The following is a 17,504-nucleotide window of genomic DNA, read 5'->3' as shown; positions in this document are numbered from 1 at the left end:
GATGAATTATTATGATAGCATTTTTCACAAATTGCTACTGTCATTTTGCCGGTTTGTTTTGTTTGTTTGTTTTGTTGGACGTTTTGTATAAAAAGTTTTCATTTATCGAATTTGCAAAAAATAAAAATGCTCCATTTCTCAAAATCCAGTGAATGTGGCTAGAATAAAACAGTTATTCCACTCAATCTCACCATAAATGGCTTATAGCCTTCTCGGCAAGAGCATTTCCACACACAACATGACGAGAACTCACAAGATTGGGACTAAATAGCTGTGTGGCCATAAGAAAACCACTTTTTGCTGAGGCTAATTGGAAGAAAAGGTTTCAATTTGCTCAAGAGCATAAAGAGTGGACTCTGGAGCAAAGGAAAAAGGTCATGTGGTTTGATAAGTCCAGATTTACTTGCTAAAAATTATGCTCAAATCCCGTTCATTACACAGTGGACAGCATCACTTGGATGTTATAAACCTAAATCTAAAACTCTACTGAAATTAAGAAGAAGAAAAAAAAGACCCTAATGCTAATAATGAAAATCTTTCCAACACACTTAGCACTGAATGATTGTATAGCTTACAGTTGTGGAAGAATAATAATTTATAATTGCACTGTTATCACCCAGATTTTGTTCACATTGTCACAAAGTAAACAATGTTCCTTTTTAAAAGTGCTACACTGTATAAACGAACTTGAATTGCCCCAAAATATAGGCCTTCTGTGTTAACCTGTGGGAATTTACATCCAAATCAGTTGAAGGATGTAGGAATTAAATTTTTTTTTTTAAATACGTGGGTCCCCCCTTTTAAGGAGACCAAGTCACTGAACAAACTAACAATCATAAATTGTCATTTTCAATACTTACCTATATTTATAATATAGGACTACTGTACAACCCAGTGCAAAGCAGCCTAGTTTATATTTGATGCATGATTTTGTGTGTATAAAGAAGCAGCAGTAATGCAAGTGGCATTATTGTTCTTGCACTCGCTGTGCATCTTATGTACTTGCAGAATATTTTAAAAGTGACACATCAGAGACAAAATGGTCATTTTTATACACAGCCACTTTAGGTACACCAATGAGCTCTGTCTCTCAGATATCCTTCTGTTGTCACCATGATTGTTATTATGGACTGCATCTCAAATCTAAAACTCTGACCTTACGTTCAAAATTATTTAATAATCTAAAAAAATCCAGGTTACTTAAACACAAAACAGATGGACAGGGAAATGTATCTTTTTTTTTGCTGAATTACACTAGTGCAGCACGTCAGGAAGAAGATTAAAATAGAACATTCATTGAAATGTGATTTTTCTGAATGTGACTCCCTGTAACATTTCAAAATATTAAAAAAAAGAAGAGAGAACTGGTCTTTGATCTCATCTCATTATCTCTAGCCGCTTTATCCTGTTCTACAGGGGCGCAGGCAAGCTGGAGCCTATCCCAGCTGACTACGGGCGAAAGGCGGGGTACACCCCGGACAAGTCGCCAGGTCATCACAGGGCTGACACATAGACACAGACAACCATTCACACTCACATTCACACCTACGGTCAATTTAGAGTCGCCAGTTAACCTAGCCTGCATGTCTTTGGACTGTGGGGGAAACCGGAGCACCCGGAGGAAACCCACGCGGACACGGGGAGAACATGCAAACTCCGCACAGAAAGGCCCTCGCCGGCCACAGGGCTCGAACCCGGACCTTCTTGTTGTGAGGCGACAGCGCTAACCACTACACCACCGTGCCGCCCCCTGGTCTTTGATATTTTTAATATTAATTTGTAAAATAACTGAATAAAGTAAAAGGGGAGATATCTCAACCCCATGTAGGGTCGTTACCCCTAGTTTGGGAACCCCTGCCTTATATACACTTCACTGATGTGAATACTTTTGTCAGCAGTCACATCAATTATACAAGTGAACCAGTTCCACTGTCATACACACCCACACTAGAACATGAGGTGGTTATGCTCCAGATTCAGAGCAGTCACTTCCCTTATCTACTCTCCTCTCTTCCCTTCATTCTGGTGCAAGTTGATCTTTGTCTCATCTGGTACACAGGATACTGTTCCAGAACTGTACAGGCTTTTTTAAAGTTTATTTAATGTGTTTTTTTTCTCTAATCTATTCTTCCTGCTTTTGAAGTTTACATCTTGTGGTGAACCCTCTGTATTTACTGTGGTGACGTCTTCTCTTGATTTTGACACAGATGCACTTGCCTGTTAGAGAGTGTTCTTCATCTGATTAACTGACTGTTCTGAAGGGTTTTTTTATTTCCCAGGGGAAAAAAATCTTCTGTCATCTACAACAGTCGTGTCTTTTAGGCCTTTTGGTGTTCCTGAGCTCACCAGCATGCACCAAATAATTGCTCTGGCCACACCTGATGTTTTTGCACTCGCTCACCCATGCTTGCTCTCTCTCTCTCTGGTTTGTTTTCATTTTTCAGCCTAATGATGACTTTCTTCACTGGCAGTGGCAGCTCTTTGGACTTAACAGCAACAGAGTCCAAGTGCAAACGCCACATTTCATGTCAAATCCAGACCTTTTATCTGCTTACATGTAAATTAAGGGCCCGTTTACACGAGGACGCTGTCGGGTAAAAACAACTAAATATTTTATCAGAAGTGCCTTTCGTCTACATGGGGACGGCGTTTCCGAGGCTGAAAAACGGAAAAAATTGAAAACGCCTTCCAGAGTGGATAAGTTAAAAACAGCCCCCGTTGCATATCCGTCTAAACTACCCAATATGCGAAACTCTGCTCGGATCTGCTCACGTCGGGTATGCGTTTACGTCATACATATGTCATATACTGTGCATGCCAGCCCGGGAAGTAAGAAAGTAAGTAAAAAAGTAAGAGCATGTCTGATTACATCAATCCAACGGACCTTCAAGCTGCTCTGGCAGCTTTAATAAACGTCCAGGAGTCCTTCGAACATCTATACCGAATCTGCACATATACCATTAATGAACAGAGGCGGGTATAGTATGCTCTTACTTTTTTACTTACTTTCTTACTTACCATAGCCAGAGTAGTCAAAGTTTTCGCGGCGCAGATGTGCAGATCAGACAAGATGGAAGACGTTGCGCATGCATGCAGACATAGCGGAGGTCTTTCACAGCACCACCTAGCCGCCTGGCATGCACATCCAATTGAATTCCACACATTTATGCGTCACCGTATAGACGCAGATTTCCTCCTTGAAAACGGTCGTGTAGACGCGGAAAAAAGTGAGAACGAAAACGGACTTTTGCGTTTTTGTTTCAGACCATCCCCGTGTAAAGTGGGCCTAAATAACTAAGGAATAACACACACCTGGCCATGGCACAGCTGAGCAGCCAATTTGCATACTCTTGGCAATATCTTATCCTAACCAGCTTCATGAGGTAGTCACCTGAAATGCTTTTCAATTAACAGCTGTGCCTCATCAAAAGTTAGTGAAATTCCTTGACTTCTTAATGCATTTGAGCTCAAACAGTGAATAATAAAAACATAGTAAATAGCCCTATTCCACAACTACAGTAATCCACATTGTCAACAACTGCTCAGCTAAGTAAAGAGAAACGTCATCTATCTTTTAAAAACAAACAAACAAACAAACAAACAAACAAACAAACAAACAAACAAACAAACTGTGTGTTAAAGTAATTAATAAAAATAAAGAAAATACATTGAATTAGAAGGGGTGTCCAAACTTTTGACTGGTACTGCATCTTTAAAGCTAGACGGCCTTTCGATTTCATAAAATCGGTGAAATATGGTCATTGTGATGTATGTTTATTTCTGTAATATCTCAAAAAATAAACCAACTATTCTGTGGCTGGGAAGTTATTTAATTTGAGGGGATTCCGGAGCAAATAATGTGTATGAAATTGCTCGCTTCACGCAGTCAAGCAGACAGAGGAAGTCCGTGTGCGCATGTGCTGGTTTACCACCTTCTTCTTCTTTTGGGTTTTACAGCAGCTGACATCCACAGTGTCGCATTACTGCGATCTACAGGTTTACCTTGACCGTGCATTGACAGTTCCATCATTTTGTCACTAAAGGAACAGCTGATCACACCGAGGTGCTCGCTGACTGACGATATTTATTAATTTGGTCCTGCATTTCCTTTCCTTCACAACATAACATCTTTTCTTCTCGCTTTTTGTTACTGTAGTCGGTCTTTCACGTTTCATTCGCACACTCACATCCTCCATTTTCCTGTCCTGTTTCAAATTTGTATCCCACAATGTCTTGCGCGAACAGGGAAAGCCCACCACGGGATGCATATGTAATATCTTAAATTGGGTCATGGTGAAGCAGGAAAAAAAATAGTGGAGAATTTAGGGCCACGTGGCCCTAAATTCATTAACTGTTCTATTTAAAAAAAAAAAAAAAAAGACTAATAAAATTGGAAACAAAATTGGAAATAAAATTCAAATTCAGTAGCTTTCGGTCCACTAAAAAAAAAAAAAATTGGGTGTCAGGGAAAATTCTTTTTATGACCTACACTTGAAAAATCTCAAATGCAGTCTACCTTTAAAAGTAAACACTGGAATACTTGGTAAATCACTGCGGTATAACAACACACTTCAGATCATGCCGTTATAAGAAAATAGCCCACTTCAGGGTGAGGCGCCTAACTGTTTTTTTGTTGTGCCATATCATAGCACCCTGGTATGCTTTATGTAAGGAATAACAGAACACCCCATTCAGTGATATGTAAATATAACTGAATAGGCTGTTGTGTTACTCCTTACATATATGATGAATATTACAAAGCAACCAAGAAAAATTATTAAAAGAATTGGGAACCATAATAGTGGCAGTGTCCACTATATGTACTTGAACCCCTCAAGGCAGAGGTGATCGTATGTCCCCAAATCAACCCCACTCCCATCAACATGAATGCTTTACTATAACTGAAAATCATTTACCTTTGCATAAGTCTTCCCACCTTTCAGTTCCTGTAAGGCAAGGAGCCAATTAATTCATCACCAGCATTTAATATTTAACTAGTTTGTTTGTGTAGGAATGCAAGTGTACCTTTCTGACAGAAACACGACATATGCAAGGATCAAGAACTCCTGTTCCAGCACTGGCGCTCATTTTACATGGAAACGAGAACCTCATTCTCCAGCGTACACAGTTGGCCTGGACCATTTCTCTGTAAAACATGCACACTTTTGTCAGACTTAGGTGGCTTCAGAGGAAAACACCATACACCTGGATTATGGCTCTCATAACATACACAGATACACACAGGCTGAATCATATCCAATAATGGAATAACCACTCACTTAGTGAGATGAGGTGAATTGTGGTACGCCGTTCAGTAACCTGTTGTGTTTTAATTTGGCCCTGGGGAGAGTTAAATGTGACTTCTCAATAAATGCAAATGACAGCCAATCTGATAGCTCGATTAGAGAGGATTCAATGATCCCAACCTTTTTACGAAGAAGACAAACGAAAATACTTTATTAAGGTCTGGATTCAAAGGCTATACTAAAAGGTCTCTAATTATTAATTAGCAGATAGTCAGAGGATGAGTGGAGCATTGTGGTCTGAGTCTCACTTACTTGTCATGTACTTAGAGAAGTAGCTGATCAAGTGATGATGAGGTGATAAAATGTAGCGTGACACTAAATAGCATGATAATTTCAGCATGAAAATATTAACTTGGGTGGTTCTATGATCCAGTAAAACCATGATCCAAGATGGCAGCACAGTAGCACACAGTGGCCACTTTGGGCTGGAAAATACTATGTTACCCACCTTCTACAGGGTGACAACAGAGCGCATACTGGCCACTTGTCTCACTTTTTGGTATGGGAACTGCACAGTTTTAGACCACAAGACCTGACAGTGAGAGAACTTACAGCAAAAGAACAGCTCAGAAGATCACCAGGATATTTCTACCCACCATTAATACCTCTTACAACAACTACTGCATCTGTAAGGGACTCCATCAATGTAGACGACCCTTCCTACTCATGGACTCTTCACCTGCCATCTGACAGAATAGCCATAGCATCTGTGCTACCACAACCAGATCCCAATACAGCTTCCTCTCTGAGGCAGTCACACTATAACACACTGCTGCCTCCCAGCACTTACCTGGAATAATAATAATAATAATAATAATAAACATTATTGTATAACCATCACTGCACACCTCCACTGTATAATGCTGCTATGGGACAATTAAAATTATGAGACCCTTTCTTTCCCGCTTCTTCTTCTTTCGGCTGTTCTTGTTAGGGGTTGCCACAGCGGATAATGCCCCTCCATCTCCTCCTGTCCTCCGTATCTTTTTCTTGGTCTTTGGTCTTCCTCTTTTCCTTCTACCTGGCAACTCAATCGCCATCATTCTTTTCCTAATATACCCTGGACCTCTCCGCTGTACATGTCCAAACCATGTCAATCTCGCCTCTCTCACTTTATCTCCAAGCTGTCCTACGTGTGCTGTCCCTCTAATATTCTCGTTTCTAATCTTGTCCAACTTTGTCACTCCCAACGAAAATCTCAACATCTTCCACTCTGCTACCTCCAATTCAGCCTTCTGTCTTTTTGTCAGTGCCATTGTTTCCAAACCTTACAACATAGCTGCTCTTACTACTGTCTTGTACACTTTCCCTTTCATTCTTGCTGGCAGCCTTCTGTCACAAATCACTCCTAACACTCTCCTCCAGCCATTCCATCCTGTTTGCACTCTCTTCTTCACTCATCATTACTTTGTACAGTTGACCCGGGATATATGAACTCATCTGCTTTGACCACCTCTGTTCCTTGTAGCTGTACCATTCCACTGCCCTCACCCTCATTCATGCACATGTACTCCGTCTTACTCCTACTGACTTTCATTCCCCTTCTCTCTAGTGCATACCTCCATGTCTAAGTTTTCTTCCGCTTGCTCCCGGTTCTCACTACAGATCACAATATTATCATCAAACATCATTATCCATGAGGCCTCTTGGCTGATGTCATCCGTCAACCTGTCCATTATCACTGCAAACAGGAAAGGGCTGAGGGCTGAGCCCTGGTGCAATCCATTTTTTATAACCATTCCCTGACTTATAAAGATCAACACACTTCTCCCTCATGTGGTTTGTGTGTTTTCTTGTCTTTCCCATGTTGATGGATGACTAAGGGAATTTGGCCTCTGTGTCACCTCAGATTTTCCCCCAGTTAAACAGGAAGTCATGGATTATAGCTTGAAAGTTCCTACACACGCCAATCAACTCAAACATGTACAATTTAAATGGGAAACATACTTCAGTTACGTTGTGTTCACTATTCACCCCTTTCATATATCCCACTGCGTGGTTGGGAACTTCAGGTGGTCAGGCCCAGGCTGCTGATAACCGTACAAAAACCAATGTTCAAATATTATTACAGGTTTACATAGTCTCAGATTTTTTTAAAGATTAATACTGCTCGAAATGATTGCACATTTACAATTTGTCATCAATGTAAATGTACACTGTTAATGTTGTGGGCCAAAGTTATAGTGCTGAGTAGTTGGAACATGTATTTTGTATAAACAATGCAGAGGGTGAAAGTGAAAGGGCTGTATGGGCGATAATATAAGGATGCCGGATTAAAAGCTGCTGTGCTGATGAAAAATACCATGGAAGCAGTAACTAGACATATAATAGCAATCTAATAACATCACATTACAGCTTGCATCCGATATTTGAACATTGAGACTGATGCCAAATTTACATTGATGACAGATTGTAAATGTGCAATCATTTCATGCAGTATTAATCTTGAAAAAAAAATCTGTGAGACCATGTAAACCTGTAGTAATATTTGAACATCGAAACTGATTATATAGTCCTATATTGATTTTTGTACCATTATTGTTCACTGCTTCAGATGGGTTAAATGCAGAGGATGAATTTCACTGTGCTTGAAGTGTGACGAATAAAGGTTTATTATTATTATTATTATTATTATTATTATTATTATTATTATTATTAGCAGCCTGGCCACCTGAAGTTCCCAACTGCGCAGTGGATTGTGGGATATGTGAAAGGGGTGAATAATTTCCAATGGTGCCACATCTTTTTGTTGAAAATAATTATTTTTTGATGAGGGATTTGTTTTTCTCTGAATACATTTATTTCAATTAAATGTTGTATTTTTCTCATTTTTTTTAGTGTGAGATGAAGCGACTTCACCAAAAGGTGGATTTTTTCAGACCCTTTTTACTAATCTTTATAAGGGGTGCCAGTGATCATGGAGGACACTGTGTGTGTGTGTGTGTGTGTGTGTGTGTTTTTCTTCTCATATAGAGTAGAGTGGGGTAATGTGTGTGTGTGTTTTTCTTCTCATATAGAGTAGAGTGGGGTAATACGCCCCCGTGGGGTAATACGCCCCGGCCTGTTTTACCCAAAATAACCACCAGATGGCGCAAAGTTACATTTCTATTGTTGCTATGGACTGGCTTGACAACGGGGATATACAAATATCCACTGTGGATCGCATATCAGCAACGCAGCGGAGAGAAATCAAATTTCATGGTAAGTGATATAATTTTCAGATATCAGTAAAACTGTATTTAGATAGCTGCTATTTCATCAGATATCACAGCTGTGTATGTGGTATGAGTAGAAAAGTCAGTACGTTAAAAAAAATACATTAGGTATAAAAAGTTGAATCACATTTTGAAAGTAAGACCCTTTTTTGTAAAAGTGTAGTCTGTGGGGTAAAACGCCCCTTTAATGGCGGGGTAAATGGCCCCCAGGGGGCATCGTTTCCTTTTACTGTTTCCATAATTACTGTATTTCATACATTTCTGAATAGCAGATAGCTAATGAATTCATTGATTCAATTAGCATTATTTATTGATGCACTTGTTCTTTGTTAATTCATGTTCAATCCACACAAAATTATATTGAAATTAAAATGCGAAATATAATAAAATAATGCATCTATTCATTAATTCAGGGATATTTTCTTGTTTCTTTCACATTATAGGCTTAAGTAAACACTTTTGCTATCCAAACAGCTTTTTTTGAGCGAGGGGGCCTATTGCCCCACCTCAGGGGGCCTTTTACCCCACTGGGGGGGTAAAAGGCCCCCTTGGCACAATGTTTGTTTTTGTTAAAAAAAAATTAAGTATTAACTTTAGGCAAACTTTAGGTGGCATTATTGTTCATGTCACTGTTGTCAAAAACTATGATTAAAACTAAACACATGGTTCATTTCAACTTGGAGAAAAACTGAATTTTCCTTAAGGGGGGCTTTTTCCCCCACTCTACTCTACTTCTAACTCTCTATGATGCTGTAATAAGTGAATTTCCCTTGAACGTGATCTGTCTGCCAAGAAATTTTAAGAGCCACATTGGGACAAAATGAACAACTATTTTAGGGTGATGGATAGAGCCTTATTGTACTAGATATCCTTTATTTTATAGGGTTTTTTTATTTTGTTATACTTTATTTATTATACTATACTGCATGATGATGTCTTCATGTTGAAACTGCAACTTGGATTTCCCTGCCTACAACCGGCAATTGGCTTTAGATTAATTAATATACAAAGTAATCAGTTAAATTATAACACTGACCATACTAAGTGCAGTTTTGAGAATGTAACGTTAGCTTGTTGCTAAGCTACTCGCTATTGCTGCTGTGCTGCGATTTCAATCCAAAAACGTTGCATGAATATTTTAAGTTCATAACAAGACAACAGAACCAATAGCCACTCAGACCTGTAACTGGAAAAGTTTAAAGCATATATGCAGAGCCATGGCTTCACTTTTTGTTTAGAAATGCCTTGAGACTAGGGCCGAACGATATATCGTTATCGTATCTATATCTAGATATGAACATTCAAGATATTAATATCAAAAAAGCAACGATATAGACGATATAGAGTTCCCCTCCCCGCGCTCGCCCTGCATGTACAGCTCTGGCAGTCACAACAAACATCATTTTTACGATTGCCATTGAATGCACCGCTAAGGCCAGCCAACCACAAACCTTGCTGTGGATCGACAGCTGAAGCCAACCAATGACAAACATATGAGGGCAGGAGTGATGGAGACGGAGACCGACGCACACACACTACAGACACAGCGGGGAAATTAAAAAGAAAGAAAGAAAATGAGTGCGGAAGATAATGCGGCCGGTGGCGGTGCAGAATCTGACTTGGTGCCAAAACATAAATCATCCTTCATTATTTGGAGGTATTTTGGATTCAAAAAGGACGATGTTAACCACAGTGAGGTGTTGTGCAGGTCGTGCTTAGCAAAAATTGCGACGAAGCAAGGTAGCACAACAAACATGTTTCACCACCTGAAACAACACCATCGCGTGCTGCACGAAGAGTGTATGACAATGAGAGAAACACCGGGGACTTCTCAGTCATCCCAAAATAAGCCAAAGCAAAGTTTGATTGCTGATGCGTTCAGTAGCATTACACCGTACGAGTCGACGTCCACCAGACATAAAGAAATTACAGATGCTATAACATACCACATTGCAAAAGACATGGTACCTGTGTACACAGTCTCGAAAGAGGGCTTTAAAAAATGGTTCGGATGCTGGACAAGCGTTATAAAATACCATCCCGAACACATTTTAATCAAGTGGCCATTCCGAAACTCTATAATGAGTGTGAAATGAATGTTGAATCCGAGCTCCGTGAAATCGATCATTTTGCCACAACCACAGACCTGTGGTCGAGCCGAACAACCGAACCTTACGTCAGTTTAACGGTCCATTTTATTACAACAAACTTCGAACTCAAGACCCGCTGTCTGCAGACGTCCTTCTTCCCCGGGGAGCATACTGAGGATAATATAGCGCAGAAGATGAGAGGTGCGTTAGCAGACTGGGACTTGAAGGAGGACCAACAGGTTTGCGTGACGACTGATAACGCATCAAACATGATAAAGGCTTTGGAGGTGAATGGCTGGACGCGCCTTCAGTGCTTTGGAATGTTTGATTTGTAATTTATTAATTCGTAATTTATGTTAATGTTGATGACTGGCAGTGAGTTCTTAAAAATAAAACTGCACTTTCCACATTTTTTTGTATTATGATGTTTTTATTTTTCTGAAAAATGCTTGGTTTTCACCAAACCTGTAGTCATATCGTATCGTATCGATATCGAGATATCTGGCATGAATATCGAGATATGAAATTTTGTCCATATCGTTCAGCCCTGCTTGAGACCTCAAGAATGGTATAAGAATAGTTTTAAATGTTAACAATAAATCTAATATAGTAATTTTATGATTAAAGAGATTTATATAGGTAGCGGTTTGAGTGAATGACCTTGACGTCCGTGGCGTCACAGCAGGAAGTCTATCGGTCTCGTCGCCGTTTCCGCTATACTAAAACACAGAGCTGACTGCAACTCCGATCCGCCATTTTGAGCTAATTTATCACCATGCCACGTAGATGTGTTGCTGGCTGGTGCAGCAACACAACAGAAGGTGGATTTACATTGCATTTATTAGATTAGATTAGATTAGATTTCACTTTATTGATCCCACATCGGGGAAATTCACGTGTTACAGTAGCAAGAAAATGTCATACAGATAACAAATAAAAACAGAAATAAAAATTAGACAAACAAAAGATTAAATACAGAGGGCTATTTGCATTATCTACCGTGAAAGAATCTAGAAATATTGCCTTATTGAGAGGCTCGGAAAAAAAATAATTGCACATTACAGGTAGACTCTGTGTGTAATATATATAAGTATGTAAAAAGTAATTTAAGACCTACGTGTATATTATTGCACGTAATAATTGCATCGATGAGAGATGGCAGAGGTAGTAGTGGTGAAGTAGTGCAAATAAAACCAACAAACAGGTTATTGGTGCTGCATTACAAGTTGTGGGTGTTATACAGTCTGACAGCAGCAGGTATGAATGACCTGCGGTACCTCTCCTTCTTACACCGTGGGTGCAGCAGTCTACTACTAAAAGAGCTGCTTAAAGCCCCCACAGCCTCATGTAGGGGGTGAGAGGGGTTATCCATGATTGAGGTCAGCTTGGTTAACATCCTCCTCTCACCCACCTCCTTTATGGCCCAAGAGTGTTCAAACTGCAAAGATTTGGATGCGTTTTGTGAGAAGTTCACGGGCACGTTGGGCGCCTACGAATTGGTCTCTCCTCTGCTCTGCACATTTTACTGAAGACTCGTACAAGACCTCTGATCTGTTGAGGAGCGTTGGCTATAAGCCCGCATTGAAAGAGGGTGCAGTACTAACAATTAAATAAAACTACAAGAAAAGGAAAGTAAGTTCAGTTGCACCAGTTCTCCCGGAGTGTGAGCCAAGGGTTGTTACCAAAACCCGGGATGGAACGGGACGTGACATATTATTGCTCGGGCAGTGACCTCCCCGTGGTTGTTGCTAAAACCGGTGACGTCCCATCCCGGGTTTAAGTAATTGCCTGAGTACTCAGTATGGAGAATGAGTGGAGCAGCCGTCTGATTTTCCTGCTGGATATGCTTGCCTCAGCAGTAACCAGTCCCCCCAGGATTTCGCGGGCCTTTTTTGTGATTGTTGCGGGCTAAAATGTCTGATTTTGCGGGTGGGGGTGGGGGGGGATTTTCCAAAAAATTGCGATGAAAGTTGCAGTGTTTTTTAGGTTTTTGTTGCGATTACACTGCGGGAGGAAGTGAAAGTTGCGAGAAATTGTTGCGATTTTCTCTTTTTGTGATTAAAATTGAGTGATATGTTAAATATTAAGTTATTACTGAAAAACTATTGATTAAAAAAAACAAAGACACTGAGAAATGGTCCTATAAACAACTTTACCAATAAAAGATTACCAGGACGACAAAAATGCAGAAAAATAAGCTTTACTTATCCAAATGCACCTGTTGGTTCAAAAGTTAAAGTGCATAGAACCTCACAGCACAACATGAAGTTACCTTAAAATATAATATAAATGCCTCAGCTTTCATGTAAGAAAAAAACCTATTAATACTAGTACTGTGTGCAGGCAGTCTCTCCTGAAGACTAAATTAAACAATAATTATAAACTAATAAAATAAATGGCTCAGGCTTCATAGAAGAAAAAAAACAATTTGAACAGAATCTCACAGTATGATGCTGAAGCTGCCTAAACAATGGAAAATAAAATAGCATTTTGGCAAAAATGTTGGCATCCATTAATTTCTTGTATTAAGTAAAAAAATAATGTAAAGTGCACACTGTAAACATAACACACTTTCAGTAACAGAATTTAAGCCTATATAAACACTGACTTGCATGCTGCTTCTCTTGAAAGTATACACGGAAGTAAGGCCGAAGGTAATTTGTCGACGTCACCTCAAGACGACCCCAACGATTGGTCAAATTTGCGGGAAAGTTGTGGTGATTGGATATAATTGCAACACCGCCCTGAATTTGCGGGGATTGGTTAAATTTGCAAATCGCAACATCGCGAAATCCTGGAGGATCTGAGTAATATCTTGCCCTTACGTGGAAGAAGCGACTGAATGAACAACTGAAAGTCAGATGGTTTCAAAACAATCGGCCACAAGCTCGGCCTTCAAGGAGCGAGAACACATACGGGTAAGCTCCGACTCTCATTTGGATACAAAACAACACGTTGTTTACCTGCATGTAGATTAATACATGTAACTTGTATTGCGTGTTTAAGTTACCAGTATAAGATTATTTAATTTGCTTCAGAATGTGATTCTCAGTTCATCTGATTATTTAATTAGCCTTTTATGTTTTATCAGAATGCATGCATGTACATGTGTGTCGCATAAGTTATAAGAGCCATCCTGTTTTAATGAGCGTCAACCCACAATCAATGAAGTCAAATCAGTCTTAGTTGAGCAAGTCGGTAACAGTATTTCTTACTTTCACCATAAATTTATTTATATGACTTTGGTCTATAGCTGTAAAAGACCTCGGCCTTAAAACCGGTTACCGCTGTGATGTCACGCACTCAAGGCTGGCTGGCTCAGCTCGAATGCCAACTTTGCGGTCGATTTTAACTCCCAAAAATGTTATTTACCAGCTGGGAGGTCCGTATCGTGAAATACCGTGACCGAGGTCTTGAAAGTACTCAAGGCCGAGGTCACGGTATTTCACCATACGGACCGACCTTAAGCTGGTAAATAATTTTTTTTTTTCTTTACCAAATTCTAACAGAAAACGAGAGCGCCCGAAAGGGAAAACCGAGCTGAGCCGACATTTTGGCTGTAATGCAAATTGGCTCATTCACGGCTGTAATGCAAATTGCTTCCTCCTCGGTATACAAGTGCACTTCCATGGCAGGGAAAAAAAAAAAAAAACTACATTTTGCCCCCTATGTAGTCCCCTATTTATACAAATAGGAGTCATTCAGGATTCAGCCATGTTTTTGCTCGGTTTTAGCAAATTACAGGATTTTAGCTTTCTCCTGAAATGTTTTATTTTATTTCTTCTTCCTCAGGGTAGTAAAACTCGCTTTCGCTGTGAACACTGTCGTTATCGCTATCCGTGCTGGAAAATTAATGCTATTCTCCTGAGAAATGCTGCCAAAAATGTAAAAGATTTTTGATAATCTTATAAATAAATCTTATATATATATAAAAAAGATAAATGTTGACAAATGCTGCTATGTTTGTTGTTGTGAACGAGCGAGTAGCTGGCGCTCGCCAGCCAATCAGAGCGCAGGATTTGGACCGCGAAAAAAAAAAAGAAATATTTTTATTTTATTCCCATTTATGCAGCATACAAGAGTCAAGGATGGAGAGTCTATCCTCTCAAATTTATTTAAAAATAAAGGTTCTGCGTATCTCCTTTAAGAAGCTTATGAGCTTTATCTGCTCCAATAGAGCAAATGAGAAACACTCTGGAGGAGGCGCCCATGTTCTTCCCACGTCGAACGTCCCGAAGTGGGAAATGACGTCGTTACAACTTGCAAATTAGCCTCCGCGGACACAGGGGGAGTTTTTTTACTGATCAGAGACCGTCACAATGTCACCGAGTGAACACCAGTGCCATTTAGTATCAGACACAGAGGATCCTTTTATTTTTTGGAAACCCCAAGAAAATAATCTTACTAACCCGCCAGGATCCATGAAAAACCTGTTAATGTAAACCACAATGTTTCTTTAAATGGGTAACAGGCGCATTATTACGGTTAGGGAGACGAAGAATAATGCACATGAATGACATTAATGAAGAATGTTAACGGAGTCGTCAGTGCAGTAAAAAGCTAAATGTAAACACAAACACGGGGGAGTCTTTACCGTGATGATTCCTCCGAAAACCCGCCATCCAGCAGACGGATTTTACAGAACAGAACCCCGTTAACATATGGCACCGAAGACAGCTCGTCCAGCTCAAAATCAACTTTAAACTTGAATTTCTTTTTCTTCATCATGGTGAATGTGTCCCTCCTTGTAGACGCACCACGACGCTTTCGGAATGGTGAAGCTACGCTGCTGCTAACCGCCTCGCTACTTTACACTGCTAGCGTGGTGACAACGTCAAGATCTTCCCACAGGACCGCATGATCTCACACAGGTACAGCGGTGCCTCCGAGAATTTCAGGGAGAGACCAAAACAAAACAAAACCACACAGCTGCTTCTCGCCAGCGCTGTGCCGACCCCTGGCTGAAAACGTCACTAAGACGTCAGCCGCTCCGCCTGGATGCGAAAATAAACCGGGAGACTACACTCACCGGCCACTTTATTAGGAACGCCCGTATACATACGCGTTCATGCCGCATGTGATAGCAGCACAATGCACATCATCATACAGGTCAAGAGCTTTAGTTAATATTCAAGTTAAACATCAGAATGAAGAAAAAGTGATATCGGAGGACAGAGAAAGATATGAATACGAACGCTATAGATAAAAGTGTCTGCTAAATGCCTGTAATGTAGCGTAACTCCAGCGGCATTTTTGTTTTTGTTTTCCGGAGCCCCATAAGCATAGTGTGGATACATAAAAAACCCATCGTGTTGTTTTCTGATGGTTTCGGTCCTGTGGATGCCTCCACCATACCAGTGTTAGTAATTACCAGTCATACACACTGCCTAGTAGCCAGTGTTAGTAATTACCAGTAATAAACACCTGCCTAGTTTCCATTTTTAGTAATTACCAGTCATACACACTGCCTAGTGGCCAGTGTTAGTAATTACCAGTAATAAACACCACCTAGTTTCCATTTTTAGCAATTACCAGTCATACACACCGCCTAGTAGCCAGTGTTAGTAATTACCAGTAATAAACACCTGCCTAGTTGCCATTTTTAGTAATTACCAGTCATACACACCGCCTAGTGGCCAGTGTTAGTAATTACCAGTAATAAACACCGCCTAGTTGCCATTTTTAGTACACCGCCTAGTGGCCAGTGTTAGTAATTGCCAGTCATACACACCGCCTAGTGGCCAGTGTTAGTGATTACCAGTCATACATACCGCCTAGTGGCCAGTGTTAGTAATTACCAGTAATAAACACCGCCTAGTTGCCATTTTTAGTACACCACCTAGTGGCCAGTGTTAGTAATTGCCAGTCATACACACCGCCTAGTGGCCAGTGTTAGTGATTGCCAGTCATACACACCGCCTAGTGGCCAGTGTTAGTGATTACCAGTCATACACACCGCCTAGTGGCCAGTGTTAGTAATTACCAGTAATAAACACCGCCTAGTTGCCATTTTTAGTACACCACCTAGTGGCCAGTGTTAGTAATTGCCAGTCATACACACCGCCTAGTGGCCAGTGTTAGTGATTGCCAGTCATACACACCGCCTAGTGGCTAGTGTTAGTGATTACCAGTCATACACACCGCCTAGTGGCCAGTGTTAGTAATTACCAGTAATAAACACCGCCTAGTTGCCATTTTTAGTACACCGCCTAGTGGCCAGTGTTAGTAATTGCCAGTCATACACACCGCCTAGTGGCCAGTGTTAGTGATTACCAGTCATACACACCGCCTAGTGGCCAGTGTTAGTAATTACCAGTAATAAACACCGCCTAGTTGCCATTTTTAGTACACCACCTAGTGGCCAGTGTTAGTAATTGCCAGTCATACACACCGCCTAGTGGCCAGTGTTAGTGATTGCCAGTCATACACACCGCCTAGTGGCCAGTGTTAGTGATTACCAGTCATACACACCGCCTAGTGGCCAGTGTTAGTAATTACCAGTAATAAACACCGCCTAGTTGCCATTTTTAGTACACCACCTAGTGGCCAGTGTTAGTAATTGCCAGTCATACACACCGCCTAGTGGCCAGTGTTAGTGATTGCCAGTCATACACACCGCCTAGTGGCCAGTGTTAGTAATTACCAGTTATAAACACCGCCTAGTTGCCATTTTTAGTACACCACCTAGTGGCCAGTGTTAGTAATTGCCAGTCATACACACCGCCTAGTGGCCAGTGTTAGTAATTACCAGTCATACACACCGCCTAGTGGCCAGTGTTAGTAATTACCAGTAATAAACACCTGCCTAGTTTCCATTTTTAGTAATTACCAGTCATACACACCGCCTAGTGGCCAGTGTTAGTAATTACCAGTAATAAACACCGCCTAGTTTC

At 40.5% G+C, this 17,504-nt stretch overlaps 1 protein-coding gene across 2 annotated transcripts in view; it reads right to left on the bottom strand.

Annotated features, from left to right (window-relative positions):
- fam102bb (family with sequence similarity 102 member Bb) overlaps positions 1-15,568 on the bottom strand; it is a 62,939-nt gene extending 47,371 nt beyond the window's left edge. For both annotated transcript variants that reach the window (XM_060917323.1, XM_060917322.1), the window contains exons 1-3: positions 15,206-15,568; positions 5,026-5,146; positions 4,917-4,946 (exon numbers count right to left, since the gene is read on the bottom strand). In XM_060917323.1, the coding sequence (XP_060773306.1) occupies positions 4,917-4,946; positions 5,026-5,146; positions 15,206-15,339 (285 nt within the window). In that variant the 5' untranslated portion in view covers positions 15,340-15,568. The remainder of the gene's footprint in view (positions 1-4,916; positions 4,947-5,025; positions 5,147-15,205) is intronic.
- Between the last annotated feature and the right edge of the window lie 1,936 nt (positions 15,569-17,504).

This window comes from Neoarius graeffei, chromosome 3 (genome assembly GCF_027579695.1).
Source record: "Neoarius graeffei isolate fNeoGra1 chromosome 3, fNeoGra1.pri, whole genome shotgun sequence".
NCBI lineage: Eukaryota > Metazoa > Chordata > Actinopteri > Siluriformes > Ariidae > Neoarius > Neoarius graeffei.
The sequence above is the reverse complement of the archived record's forward strand: the minus strand, read 5'-3'. Positions and strand labels throughout refer to the sequence as shown.